At 44.6% G+C, this 14,926-nt stretch overlaps 1 protein-coding gene across 1 annotated transcript in view; it reads left to right on the top strand.

The window, feature by feature from the left end:
* Positions 1 to 13,601, top strand: part of GPA33 (glycoprotein A33) — a 234,500-nt gene extending 220,899 nt beyond the window's left edge. The window contains exons 6-7 of the mRNA XM_086935542.1: positions 4,517 to 4,643; positions 10,405 to 13,601. Of these exons, the coding sequence (XP_086791668.1) occupies positions 4,517 to 4,643; positions 10,405 to 10,567 (290 nt within the window). The 3' untranslated portion in view covers positions 10,568 to 13,601. The remainder of the gene's footprint in view (positions 1 to 4,516; positions 4,644 to 10,404) is intronic.
* The last annotated feature ends 1,325 nt before the right edge of the window (positions 13,602 to 14,926 follow it).

Raw genomic sequence — 14,926 nt, 5'->3', positions numbered from 1 at the left:
CTTCGACCAATATCTTCACTATGCAATGACTGCATTCCTATACCATATTGTGGACCACTCACCACACTTTCTGTGCATGATGAATATCCTCTTTTCCAAGAGCCTTAATTATCCTAAGTACTATTTTGACCACAGGAGTAGCAAGGGTCCAATATAGCGTATAGGCCTAGATTGTTTACAGATGCTGCTTTTGTGAACCCTGCATCCCAATCCCCTCCCAGGCTGGTCTACAAGTATGTAAAGAGAGCACTTGGTTTTATACAATACATCTTCACAAAGATGCATTGTACAAACTGGAAGAGAAAAACTGGACTTTTCACCTCATTCAGAATATTCAAGGAGGATGTAGATTTATAGTTAAAGACCTTGTTTTAGTCAGTGCGCCTTTTGAAATCAACTCGGCATAATACATCCAACATGCTACGGGACTTAGTTTTCTAAACCCAAATATCCCCAACTGGTGATGCAGGAACGCTTTCAAGCATGACCCTGTCTTAAACATATGCTGTAGTTTGTCTATTCAGTAATAGTTGGCGTACCTAATGACTAAAGCCTGAAGTAATAGGAAGTATCGTAAAGTAACCACAGACATTTGTTTTTTAGCAAAATTGTACACCATGTTTACAGATTAAACTCCGGAAATGACCACCACTTCTAGGCTGGGGATGGCAACCCATATCAAACAGTGAAACAAAGCAATTGGAGTGGTTGGGAGAGCGGGCACACACTATCACAATATATCGCAGATCAAGTAAAAGTTATCAGTCTTTTTTTTAATGTGCAAATCTTGTCTGCTGTTCAGGAGGAAGAAGAGCCACCTACTCTTCCTCAACTGGAAAGGTACAGAAAATTCAATAGCAAAGTTCTTCGGGCGCACAGAAATCCAAAAGTTGAGGTCGTGTTTTCATCAGTTCTTTATTTCATTGTTCCAACATATGCCCTTTGCCCATACAGGTTTAATCTCCTGCTGTTAGTCACAGCAGACTTCATCAGGGCTCGAGTTATGTGTGGGACACTGGTTATATGATTATACTACGCTAATAAGTACCACGCATGGCATTACCACGCAAATTTTACTTCGCAAGTGGCTTTACCACGCAGCTTTTTAGAACGTAGGATTTTACATCGTGGAAAAAAAAAAACGTTACGAAACATCTAACGTCCCGTCATTGAAATCTACATAATGATAGTGATAGGCTAAATAAAATATTCCTAACTTAATAACCCAATAGATCGATTTTAAAAACAACAAATTACCTTAGATTTATAAATTAATTTACTTTAATGTGCGCTTAAATATATATATTTTTTTAATATAGATAATATTCTTACCTGACACCTGCACGTCTTTCACCAGCAGCCCTTACTTCCATCCACCACGGAAACAAGCATCAAAACACGTGTCAAAAAGGACTTCTATTATGACGTCTTTTGAGAGGCTCTTTCCTTTAACGTCAGAGGCACTGAAGAGCGTTTCTTAATGTTATTAATCCGCTCGTTGGTTTTTTTTTGGGGGGGGGGGGGGGAGACCCCCCCAGACCCCCTAAGCCCATGCAGAACGTACACGCTGGACGACTGGAAGGATTTTTTGGGGGGCGGGGACGGGGGGGGGACGGACCCCCCCAGCCCCCGCAAGCCCACGTAGATCGTACAGGCTGGACGACTGGAAGGAATATCACTTGCGTGGTAAAGACGGTCGTGGAAGGCACCCGCGTTGAAAAGACTTTTGCGTGCTAAGTGTACCGTAGTAAACGTTATGCGTGGTAATGCCTTCGTAGTAAATTATGTTTCCCTGGGACACTACAATATTCTGTAGGGCTGGTAGTTTGTTTGTCCATGTCTTGGATGTGGAAGTCCATGTGTGATCGGCCTGATGCGGCATGGAATTGCACATCAAAGACATGGACTAACAAATTACCAACCCTACAGAATATTGTAGAGTCCCACACACAGGATTGGGACAACTCGAGCCCTGATGAAGTCTGCTGTGACTTTAACAGTAAGAGACGAAATACGTGTTGGCGAACTGCTTATGTTGGAACAATGAAATAAAGAACTGTTTAAACCACAACCTCAACTTTTGGATTTCTGTGTGCCCAGAGTACTTTGCTGTATCAAACAGTGGTCACAGTAGCGCACTCCACTGAACCCACCTTGGAGGGACATCTGCACACATGTGCAGGAGTGTGTGGCGAGATTTGATGAATATTCAAGAATGGACAGTGTTAAGACTTTCTGAGATTCTGGTGTTAACCCAAGGGCATAATTTTGACAATTTGAAAATAGGCATTGGATGTTACTGGGGAAATGAGGAAAGAACTGGCATGGCAGCTTGTACTTAGTTGCGACCGTGTGTATGTTGGTATGGCTGTGTGTGCTGTATCAGGGCAGTGCCCCGTGAACTGAGGGGCAACTCTGCTGTCTGATCTGTAGAAGACATGAGGGTAAACAAGCTTTCGCCAGCCATGGCACACTAAGCCAACGTTGAAGAACAGACCCCTGCCTGCAGCAGTGGCGTAGCAAGAGGGGTGGGGCGGGCGGCAGTCTGCCCCGGGCGTCAACAGTTTTCGGGGCAGCCCCCCTTCCTTTTACGTGTGGGCGTCAAAAGGAGCAATTGATTGCCAGCACCCCCTTCCTTTCCCCGTTCTGACCCTCCCTGCTCTTCCCGCCACTGCGGGCGGCAAAGGCTGAAACATCGACGGGCGGCACTAGCTACGCCACTGGCCTGTATGCAGCCTTTAGGTTGTCGAGACCCTAGGCTCATTACTAAGACTTCTTTCCCATGATTGTCCTTAAAACTACAGAAGATGCAACATCAGGACCAGGTATCCATGGTGATGTTTTATGTAGCCTCGCCTTACAAGTCTTCTAAATGCTTAAGTATCTGGGAAGAGATACCGAAAAAATTGCAAAAAGTATATAAATCATCAAATAAATATTCTTCTCTGAACAGAACTCCTAACATATGTCCCGGAGGCATTTGAGCAGCACTATGTCATTATGAGTAGCCCTGCTGTGGGCATGGGGTTACAGGGCTCCAATTGTGCCAGGTCAGGCCTTATACTTCAGATATCCTGGCCCACTACACAGTTGGACCATAACTGAGAGCCAAGTAGAGCGCGTTCACACTTTACCTCCACGATGGCTAGGCAAATCGGTGCAAGGCTCACCGAGGGAGGTGGTTGCAGTAGAGATTCAGACCTCACCAAGAATGCACCTGATACATCAATCTCCAGATGGTACTTCATCTTTAGACTAAGTACTTTATTCTGCACAAAGCTACTCTCCAATGGGCTTGGGCACTAGGTATCTTCGCGTAATCTAGCACCTTACTGAAGATCATAACTGAGATTGTAGCCCTGCGATTTTGATTCCTGTTGACATCCTATTGAATTAAGTAGTGCCATGTTTTGCTTTGAGCTTAAAGTACTTTCTCTTGGTAAAAATAAAAAGCACTGCGATGAACAATGTTGTAGTCTGTTGGTTGATTAAGTTATACTCTCTTGTCCCTATGCTACATCCCGAAAAAGTCCTCGATGCCCTGAGGGCCAAGTGCTCCAATGCTGTACCAGTACTTGGCCTATTTTCGACAACCATAATAGAATGGACCAGAAAACCCAAAGTATCTCCCCCACCACTGTGGGGGCCCAGCTGCCTCTGTCTGCCATGTAATTCCCCCCCCCCCCTCCTCCCCGGAAAGAGTATAGCAAACTTTTGCCTACTAGATAAGCAACAGGTAATGTGGCCCAAAATATATTTAAAGATTTTGTTTTGTAGAAATGTGTTGCCAATACTTGGTTCCTCAGATTTCCGGAACAAAATGATTAAATGCATAATGAATAATTTACTAATACTGTTTTTTGTGTGCCACCATCTTTCATTACATATGTAGCAGTGTTGGTATACGTGTGGTATGTTTCTGATTTTAAAGATTTTGTATACAAGAAGTCCAGGTGAATGTGTATTCTGATATTATTTTGATTGTTTTATCTTTTGACTGCCATCCGTGGAGATGATCGATTTTTGGTATTTTTGACTGCCATCCGTGGAGATGACCGATTTTTGGTATTTTTACCATCTGTAATGTAGCAAATCTAATTAAAAGTAAGAGTTGGTATTGCCTTTTCATTAGTGGTTTGTAGACCATTTTGCCTCAGTTCCTATGTGAACATGTGTGAAGGGGAGTAGCAATGACGGTGGTGAGAGCGGCGGTGGTGATGGAAGTGGTGATGGCGACGGAAGTGGTGATGGTGGTGGTGGCGGTTGGACTGTAGGTGACCTAGTTTGTTTCTTTTGTAACGACGTCCAGGATCCATTCCTAGGATGTTGCCTGCCGTTCCACTGAAATGAATGAGATTTAGAGAAAATTGCAAGCTTTAGCTGGAAACCAATGTTTTCCTCATTTTCGGTTTTCCCAACTGTGTGTCAAGTGTAGACATGCGTGTGAAGTGTGCATGTGTTGGGTCCCACCATGCACTCAACGTTCAAGTTTCTCCTGTATTTATGCTCCATTCAGCTTCCATGAACATTGCCTTCTACGCTGGGATCATCGGAGGATGCCTTGCTGGTGTGATCGTGATTGGCATCATTGCCTACTGCTGTTGTTGCCGGAACAGAGACGACAAGGAAGACTACGAAATGGAGTGAGTCCCTTGCCATCCTCTACAATGTCCCTTATTTGTAATCGTACGAAGTTGTCCGGTTAAGCCTGGGCAGCGCATGCGCTGCTCTGCAAGGCATGCAGTATTGGAGTATGGAGTTGAAGCCCTGCCCACTCTCCTCCCATATTTGTCATTGGCTTGTGCCATAGTCCTTCGTAAATGCTGGCTTCTGATTTGTTAATAGGCTTGTTAGTCGCTTCTTAGTACCACCTTGTCTTCATTTGTAACCTCCCATGAGGACTGGACCTTTTACTTCAATTGTTACACGGTATGTCTGATTTACTCTACAAGTTCTTTAATGAGTTTCTCCTACTGCTGAAATGACATGCTTTCCTGCAACATTGAGCCCACCGTGCCCTTTTTAACTTAACAAGCAGTTGGGGACGATGGCGGCCGCTTCTTTGGCGTGAAATAGGTCTTACATTTACAAGAGTTTGAGCTATTGGCATTGTAAATGACCATGCCTTTTATTTATGTTTTAATTATCAAAACAGATAAATAAAAGGCATTGTCATTTACAATAGGTGAAAACAACAAGGACCCCCTGGGTAGTATATAGACTCCTAGGGCAGGGTAGCAACTGGTGTGAAAAAATTCCTAGGACGTCTAAGTGGACAGTGTGAACAATCAGGTAAGGTCAGTGATCAAAAAGGAATAATCGAAAGATTAACAATGTTTATATAAAATATATATTTTTAATGAGTATTCTTAAAAAATCATATTGTGTATGACCAGGAGGTCAAACCATATGATAGGGGTAAAAGATATTTCACTTACATACAGTTTAATCAACATATAGCATAAAACTTATATTCAATACAATGAGATTCATACACAAGAAATACACGTAATAAATCAAATAATAAAAAAAGAGCATAAAAACTCGACGCGCGTTTCGGCAGTGAACCGCCTTCTTCAGGAGACACAGAATAAATCAACGTTGGACGCTCTATCCATGCAGTAACAATGATGGAAGGTGAAATCCTCTGCAATGTTTGATAAGGCTAATATGGATAAAAGATGGAGGTAGACCTGATCTCCACAATAATATTCTATAAGTAGAAACTGTTGCTAGGGATAAACGATGTCTTGGACAGAGGCAGCAAGCTCATTCCTGTTCCAGATGTAGCTTTTATCTAATTTCCATGCATATTCTCATGGCTGGGTATTTCCAGAAGGAGCAGGCAATGTGTGTAGCGCAGGGGTAGGTTGTTTTAAGAAACGTTGATAGCAGTATTGCTTTGAACTACACGTGGAGAAAATGGTATCAGTCTCGGTGCGTATCGCCCGGTATTTGAAGACTCGAATGAGAGATAAAAGACGTCTCTTGAATCAGAAGACGATATACGGACAGCAGGGAGGTGCTGCTCCGACGCTCGTGGTGTGGGGACCCGACCTTCACACGAAAAGAAGACTGATACCATTTTCTCCACGTGTAGTTCAAAGCAATACTGCTATCAACGTTTCTTAAAACAACCTACCCCTGCGCTACACACATTGCCTGCTCCTTCTGGAAATACCCAGCCATGAGAATATGCATGGAAATTAGATAAAAGCTACATCTGGAACAGGAATGAGCTTGCTGCCTCTGTCCAAGACATCGTTTATCCCTAGCAACAGTTTCTACTTATAGAATATTATTGTGGAGATCAGGTCTACCTCCATCTTTTATCCATATTAGCCTTATCAAACATTGCAGAGGATTTCACCTTCCATCATTGTTACTGCATGGATAGAGCGTCCAACGTTGATTTATTCTGTGTCTCCTGAAGAAGGCGGTTCACTGCCGAAACGCGCGTCGAGTTTTTATGCTCTTTTTTTATTATTTGATTTATTACGTGTATTTCTTGTGTATGAATTTCATTGTATTGAATATAAGTTTTATGCTATATGTTGATTAAACTGTATGTAAGTGAAATATCTTTTACCCCTATCATATGGTTTGACCTCCTGGTCATACACAATATGATTTTTTAAGAATACTCATTAAAAATATATATTTTATATAAACATTGTTAATCTTTCGATTATTCCTTTTTGATCACTGACCTTACCTGATTGTTCACACTGTCCACTTAGACGTCCTAGGAATTTTTTCACACCAATTGTCATTTACAATGCCAATAGCTTAAAATCACCCAAATGTGAGACCTATTGCATTGCAAATGCTTGTTTTTTTAGAAATGTGAAGGACAATGCTTTGGCCAACTTCGCCATGGCTAACCTCCATTTCCTACCTCTGAGTACCCAGCCAGATCACCAATAACTTCTAACCTTGAACAACGAATCTAAAATTAAAAAAAGTGTTCCCCAATTTCGCTCATTTTTGTTCAGTTAGATTACATTTCTAATTTGTCTCTTTTTTTTTGCCCCTCCCAACACTTTTCTTGTGGATTCTGAGCGATAAGCAGCATTGTTGTTGGTTAGTCATTTCTCTTCAATATCCTGTAATTTGAAATTGGTTAATGAACCACCAGGTGGACATCATGTAGTAAAGGTCCGTATCCAGGCAGAGGCATTAGTTAGATAAAGGCAGAAACTTGGATTGATTTTGGAAAAGAAGGGGAAGTTATAATGAAACACTGAAAAATAAAACCTATGGTCCTCGCACCTTCAGAGACCAACTCAAGAGCCCCAGAGACTTTCTAGCACCTAGAAATGAGGAACACAAAATCACCCATTCAATCTCCAGACTGCCTGAGGTTGGATTATCCGGATACCTTGCATAACTTGGCTTCAGCTGAATGATCAGATGCCTGGCTCTCCTTGGAAGGACTGCGGTAGGTTGTTTGCAGGATCCATTCGATGAACCTTTTACATTACTTCTCTCGGTCAAACATGTGGCCTGGATTCTTAGATACTATTACAGGGGGTAACCACAGAACCTCAGTAGGCTCAGCCAAAGCTCTGAAGACTTTTTCAAAATCCACCCAAAGGTCTACCCAAGCCAAAGATGGATGCTGGTGGACCGAAAATGGGCACCCCTTGGCAAAGTTAGTTAATGTCTGTTCACGTGCTGAAGTCTCTATCACTGTACCTCGAATCCCATGGCTTACTGCATGAGCGACAGGCAGGGTTTCGAGCGCACCACAGCACTGAGCTAGTGATGCTCTCGTTGTTGGACGAACTGAGAGGCATGGCTGACGGCAAAAGGCCGAGCGCCCTGATCTTACTAGACCTGTCAGCGGCGTTCGATACCGTCAGCCATGACCTGCTCCTGGGAAGGCTGGAGGCCTTTGGGATCAAAGGCTTGGCCCTCAAGTGGCTGCGATCCTTCCTTTTGGGAAGGACTCAGAGGATACAACTTGGGGAGTCAATATCTGAAGTGGGCCTCTTAGAGTGCGGAGTTCCACAGGGCTCCGCACTGTCCCCACTTCTGTTCAATCTTTACCTGCAGCCTTTGATTGCATCCCTGGCTGAGTTGGGCTGCAGAGTCTACAACTATGCTGACGATACTCAGCTAGTGCTGAGTATCGATAACACAGAGACAGCACAAACCCAAGCTCCAAATATCCTGAGGTACACCGTAGGGTGGATGACGAAAAACCTACTAAAGATCAACCCGGATAAGACCGAGGTATTGGTAATTCCATCTACCACCTCACCGTGGAGTGATCTGTATTGGCCTGCTGAGCTTGGATCAGCCCCAAAGCCTAGTGCCAACGTAAAGAGTCTGGGGATTAAATTAGATTGTGACCTGTCAATGTGCAGTCAAGTTTCCGCTGTTGTTGGAACTTGCACGAACATCATCAGACAACTGAGGAAGATAGCTCCCTTCCTTTCTCATTCGATGATACGTTCAATTGTAGCAGCAACTGTCATCTCCCGGATCGATTATGGGAATGCCCTGTATCTTGGCCTCTCAAAAATGTTGACAAACAGACTCCAGGTCGTAATGAACAACGCCGCACGGCTAATCTTCAGAGTGCCCAGACGAACAAAGGCCTCCCCTCTTCTCCAAAACCTTCATTGGCTCCCTGTTAAGGAGAGGGTTGAATTCAAGAGCCTCTGTATAGCGCATAAGGCAATCTACGGCCATGCGCCGGCCTACATCAAAGCCCGCCTGGAAGTGTACAACCCGACGAGAACACTCAGATCATCAGACTCTCAGTTACTGGTCTGTCCCCGCTACAAATTAGTGACTAAGGGAGGGAGAGCCTTCTCTGTCCTGGCCCCCCAATTATGGAACAAGCTGCCTGAGGGGCTACGCAGGGAGATGAATCTCCTGCGGTTCAGGAAATCACTGAAAACCCTGCTGTTTAGAAGAGCCTTGATTGCAGTGTAGTCCTGTAGCTGCATCTCTCTCAGGAGTGAACCAAGTTATTGTAATGACATTGATTTCCAAGCGCTTAGAGGCCTGTAGGTGATTGGGCGCGCTATAAATCTAAATTAACAATAACAATAACAATTCAGTGCCCCAGAGCCTTTGGGCTCCAGTAGTTGTGGTGGGCACTGGTCAGGAACAGAGACCAGATGCTAAACTCCCGACTGGTCATGGTTGATAGTTCATAATGTTTCATGCCGATCAATTAGTACATTGAGGTATGCATCCAACAGCTCTTGCCATCTTAATGGGTTTGTATATCACTACCATAGGGTTGTAATGAACATCTTCTAGTACCATTGAGACCACAGAATTAGGGGCTATCCAAAAAGCTGGAGAGGCCCCGCATCGTTACAGTGGAATGTTGCAGAGCTTTGATTCCAACAATGCTGGGATCAGGTTGGAAATGACCAACAACTTTAAAGGCCCTTGGAAAGGGGGGAGGGTCACATTCAGTCCCTCTAGAGCTCTTGACGGTCCATTATTGGCCCATAGGTCTGCTATTGGAATAACTCTCTATGCCAGGGGCTTGGCAGAGAAGGGTGGGGGGAGAAACTTTACTCTGATCACTCTCATAATGCATCCAAGGTGACATGGACTCAAGGCATGAAGCCACGGTTGTTGGAGAAGTGCATTAAACGCTGGTGCAGTACAGAAATCTTGGAAAGTTGTTGCAAGTCCTAAACTAAATTGAGTTGAATTGTTGTCTTCCCATTGATCATGGTCCACTGTTCTCCTAGCTCTTGTGATGTCCGCCTGTCCGTGTTATTGGATTGTGAACTTGGTTTTCTATGAAAGCTGCACTTCTCTTGTCATTCTCCTCATATGCAGCAACTATAGGCTTTCCAAATGACTAATGGGCCTGGTCCTTCCTTGGGCGGGAATGGCACAGCAGGAGAGTTTGGTTCCTGACAGGCGCATCGAGCTGGACTCGCATAGAGGGGTGGGCAGAAGCGGGTGACATGGTGCTGCCTCTATCAGTCCTGTTCCTTCAGGATAGCAACCTATCACCTGTGTTGGGTGCCAACCTTCCTTATGCAGATGCCAACCTGGCATGAGTTGGAGATCGGTTCGAACTGGGGCTCATCTCATTGGAGATCTCCTGCCTAAGAGGGGGGCTTGGGTTCGAAGCCTTACCCAAAATTGTGTTCTTTGAGCGTAGGAGAAGTCGGTGCAGTCTGGACTTTCAAAGATTGTATAGGTTCAGCTCCGATTGCAAAAGGTGTTTGAACTTCCAAATGTTCATGTTTGAGTCACAGAATACATTGCTTAGATAGTCAATAACTGGACACAATTAACTACCTTGGTGAGATTAGGTTGTGAGCAGAACATGTTGTTTGTTTTGCATTTGGTATTTAATTTAATGAATCACATACTTGAATTCCTTGTTTTTACACTATCATTGATGTGGTTTTGTAGTGATAGAGAAGAAGGACAGCCAACCCAACAAGGAAGGCCTCTGAGACAGAGGGATGATGAGGATGATGAAGAGGAGGAGGAACCACCTGGTCGCCGAAGCACAGAGCCACCCAAGCCACCAGCCAACAAGCCCAAGCGGATTACGGATGAAGTGGACGCCTAGGCCAGAGTGGGGGAAAACTGAGGAGAAAATGAACGTTGATGCCTTTTCTACACTGTATTTTAAGAGAACCACTGAAAATGTCTTAGAATCAGGGTCACTGCCTTGTAATCCAGTAGGAAAACTCTGACCCATGAGTGACAAATCCCCCCAGGTTTCCAATGATGCTCATTTGGTGGGATTTTTTTTTTGGGGGGGGGGGGGCTTGGAGTCCCTGGGTTTGCTGGAAGCCCCTGAGCAGTGCCTGAGTTAATCGATACTTGGAAGTGAACAGAAAAGATCAACACTGACCCCTCTTGTTTTAGAACAACCTGATAATATTCATTGCAATATTTTTAAAAACCATTACAGGCAAACTAATTTTATATCTAGACTGTGAACAACCTGCCGTTGTTCACTGACAATTATTTTTATAGGCTAAGAAGATTTTTTTATTTTTAAGCGCATTTGTATCATTAGTTTTTTCTACTCCAGGGAGACATTTTTTAAAATGCATTCATCCTAATGGTGCTCTTCGCGTAGGGAAGCGTATCTGGAAGCATGGGGTTGGTTTATTTATATAATTAGCACATGGTGGTGGAAGCAGGAGAATTTCAGCTGATCACAGAAGACCTACATTAGCAGGTGTTTGTATTCATTTGTGTGATATTTAGTTTCCTCTAAATGTAGTCAATGTTTGTATTCAAGTAAACACGCTTCACCTTGTTCCCTTGATTTCTGTAGGCGTTCACACAGTCTCTTTCGTTTTGAATTCTTGTGGGAGATGAAAACAAATAGCAATGCTGTCCTATGTAAAAAAAAAAAGGTGGCGTCCACCATGAAAGTAAGCAGAAGAGAAGCGCTCCCTGCAATAACCCGCGTACCATTGTTCCTGTAGCCTTCTCTGGAGGACATGTGCAGGTTTCTGTAGCGATTACTTGCCATAGAATTTTGGCGGTTTTTTGTGAGCATTTTCTATTAATCAAGCTTTACTACTCTCAAAGCTGATAAACTAAATCACCCGATGGGATCCAGACATGGCTCACGTTTGTGATTGGCTGACTAAGTGGAGGGAGATTTGACTGAAAGCGCTGTAATGAAAGTGGCTCAGGTTTTCGATTGACATCATTCTGGTCTTTAAGAAGAAATGTCGAAGTTTAGGGGCAGATATTCTGCTGTGAGAGTGTGAGTACCCTCTGGGAATACTGGAATGAGAACTCTTCCTGAAGTGTTCCCGGGCAGGGGAGGGTGATATGTAGTATGTGATTTGTAGTATGCCCAATATCAGTGGAACGTCCTTCACTAGGCGTGTGGCTCATGCAAGGGGGATGCATATAGCCCCAAGTGTTCGCCCAATCTGGGTCTGTTGCTTTTCTCTTATTAAGCTAGGAATGGAGTTGCTACTGGAAACTAGTGGTGAAATAATTACTTTGAAGACGGTAGTGAGAGTTCCTCTTGTCCTCTGGATTGCCATTTTTTTTGTCATCCTGGTCTTTAGCCACCAGCACTTTGCATGTACTAAACGTGGAATCTCCTTTCAATCTTAGGATGGGCCTACAGTTCCCCTCATGTAAAGTGTGTTTCCTCCCATTATGCAAAGCACGGCTGACTAACAAGGCAGTGCATGGGGCCTCTTAAGGAGAACTCTCCTAATATTTCAAAACATTTGTGCCTTTGTCATAGCTATTCAGACTTGCCACCTGTTGTAGAAGGCGTTGTGTGCTTACATCGCTTCTTAATATGGTAGAGAGCCATTCGCTGGCTAGGGTGCAGCCTTAACGGATATTGCTTACACCCTTAATTCCAAAAGATACTCAAAGGCCCATTGGTGAGCCGCCTTAGCTGGCATCACTGTAGGAAGGGTGTTCAGGGTGTCCCCTGTGGGCCCAATAAAGACACAGTGGTATCTCGCGTCGTTGGTGTGGTCCAAGACCTATTCCATGTGGTACTCTGGTCTCAACAGCATCTGGGCTCCATGGTGATCTTGCACGATGAGTGACGTCTGTGATAAGATGCACACCTATGTGTTTTAACTCTATAAGATAGGCTGCCTCAGAGGAGGATGGAGTATTCATCACCTTCCCTCTATAGTTAAATGTTTTGTGCAAACCTCACCCTGTAGAGGCTGTACCGTGTCAAAGTGGAAGGACAGAGGGTAATGGCGATGACTAGTGATGTTAGCTTTGGGGTATTTTCCAAGGTGTGCACTGTCCATCCAATTGTACTTCAGTAAAATACATGTGCAGTGCAGGATGTTTTACACTTTCTCACTAGTGCAGTGAACACTTTTACACAATGCTGTGGCCAATATTGCTGGTGATCCCATAAGTACCGGTTGGGATGTTGTTCGTCTGTATCCGTCTCCAATCGGGCGTGTTTGATGGGGTTGTACCCAAGCCAGGAGCAGGTACATGGTCCTACTTGTAGGGTATGATCAAAAGAAGGTGCGTGAACTTCCGATCTCCCTGAGACTGGGGCACAGGTTAGTTAGTGGCCCTCAATATCTGCCCTCAAGTCTGTCCTCCCAAGTTGTCTGCACAAAGTGCAGCAGGAGAGATGCCCAGGTGTTCTGTTACAGGTATGAGCAGTTCACCCAGACCTGCATCCTGCTCAGTATCCAGCCTCTTCCAGATGCACAAGTACCAGGGCAGGGAATAAAACAGGCTTGTAGGAGTTTCACAGTGGCAAGGGGAGTTCGGGGGGGAGGGGGGTTGCCATATGACTGTGTCCCATTAGGTTTCCTTCCTCTAATCTGCCTCAATTTGTGATACTCAAAGCTTGCCACTGGCAGTCTTCCATGTGCCTTTTATTCCACCCACCGCCAGAAGAGGGTGCTCTCCTGTGCATCTCCTAACGATTTAAGGCGTACCTAGAGAGGGTGATTATACTGCTTCAACTAAAGGTTTTTATATTTGTACAAAACTGTAAATAAAGTGGGGAATATTTAACAAGGTGGAAATATGCATAACCTGGATTCACGTGTTTATTTCTGTGACATTTTGAAAAAACACAACTTTGGTAACTGTGAAGATGGTTGTACAATAAACTTTCTAGCTAATTCGGAGTTGTCCTCACTTTTTGTATGAAGCTTATTTAAGGCCAGACTGCACGCGTCAGTGGCTTTGGGGTGTGGTCCATATGTGGTGCCCCCCTGCAAATTCATGGCGGGGGTCGTCTCGAGAGGTTTGCAGTGGCCTTGGCCTGCCAGAATCTCTCGTGACCAGCCACAGTGGCGGTGAGCTGGGTGCGTGCCATGCTACCCGAGAGCAGACGGGATACATTCTGTGCAAGAAATGAAACTTCAAAAATGCAGGTACTCACTATCTGGATGCTTCCGGGCAGTGTCATAGTGCACCCCTCGTGAGAAGTTCCGTGTTTCTCCCTGCGTTGTAAGGTTTTTCCACGGTACCCGCTCCCCCCTCCCCCCTCTCTCTTTCTCGCGTTGGTACCTTCCCTGTTCCCAACTGTCATTCTCAACATTCCATGAGCGTGCCCTGGCGCAGCTGACGTCAGCTGCCTGGAGCTTTACTAGCCTCGCCAGAATCCTCTTTATAACACGCCGGTGCTCCAGATGACCAATGAACACTCGGTATCCATTTGAAGCCCCGGATACCGGTGACGCCCACACACCTGGAGGAGCTCGAATGGCGACGGCGTTCCCTCACCTTGCCCATGAAACCCTCTTTTTCTCACTTGAAAACCTACTGAACTGGAGCCCAGTCTCAAAGCCACCTTCTCTGAGTATTCCTGGAAATTCAGGAGTAAGTACTAACAGCTACTGGAAAAAAAATCTTTATAATTGCTGTCCAAGGCAGCTGAAGTAATGTGTACATCAGCAATGCAAGATTAGGGGTCCAGGAAATGCAGAGACCATAGTTATTATGAAGAAAAGGTTGGCAAATTAGGGTGACCAACTGGCATGGGTGCAAATTTAGGACAGTGAGTCAAAATTCAGGACAAAAATTCAGGACAGAAGGTCAGAATTCAGGACAAAAATTTGGGACGAAAGGTACATTTTACAGACACATCAAAGGAGGTCGCACAATATTACATAAGTAAACAGACAACCAACACAAGCACAAGTCAAAATAAGTTTATATTAGGTTCAGAGAACCTTGCACTGCATCTGTAGTGTGCCGGAGTGAAACTTAAATACCTGCATTTGCATATTGGAGGCACCTGGGTAACATTATCCAAAATGAATCCTCCACCCCCCCAGAGCTTTGCCCCTGGTGAGGTGACAGGAGCTCGTAAACTAAAACAGTTTGCCATGCCAGTGGCCGCTGGTGATATTTGAAAGTAGTGGGCGTAAAAGTTTGAGATGAGTGCCCAGTGGCGAGCGAGCCTGAACCTCATTAGGAGGTGTGTGTTTGTGGAGTGGAG

Source organism: Lissotriton vulgaris, chromosome 8, assembly GCF_964263255.1.
Source record: "Lissotriton vulgaris chromosome 8, aLisVul1.2, whole genome shotgun sequence".
NCBI classification, from domain to species: domain Eukaryota; kingdom Metazoa; phylum Chordata; class Amphibia; order Caudata; family Salamandridae; genus Lissotriton; species Lissotriton vulgaris.
The sequence above is the reverse complement of the archived record's forward strand: the minus strand, read 5'-3'. Positions and strand labels throughout refer to the sequence as shown.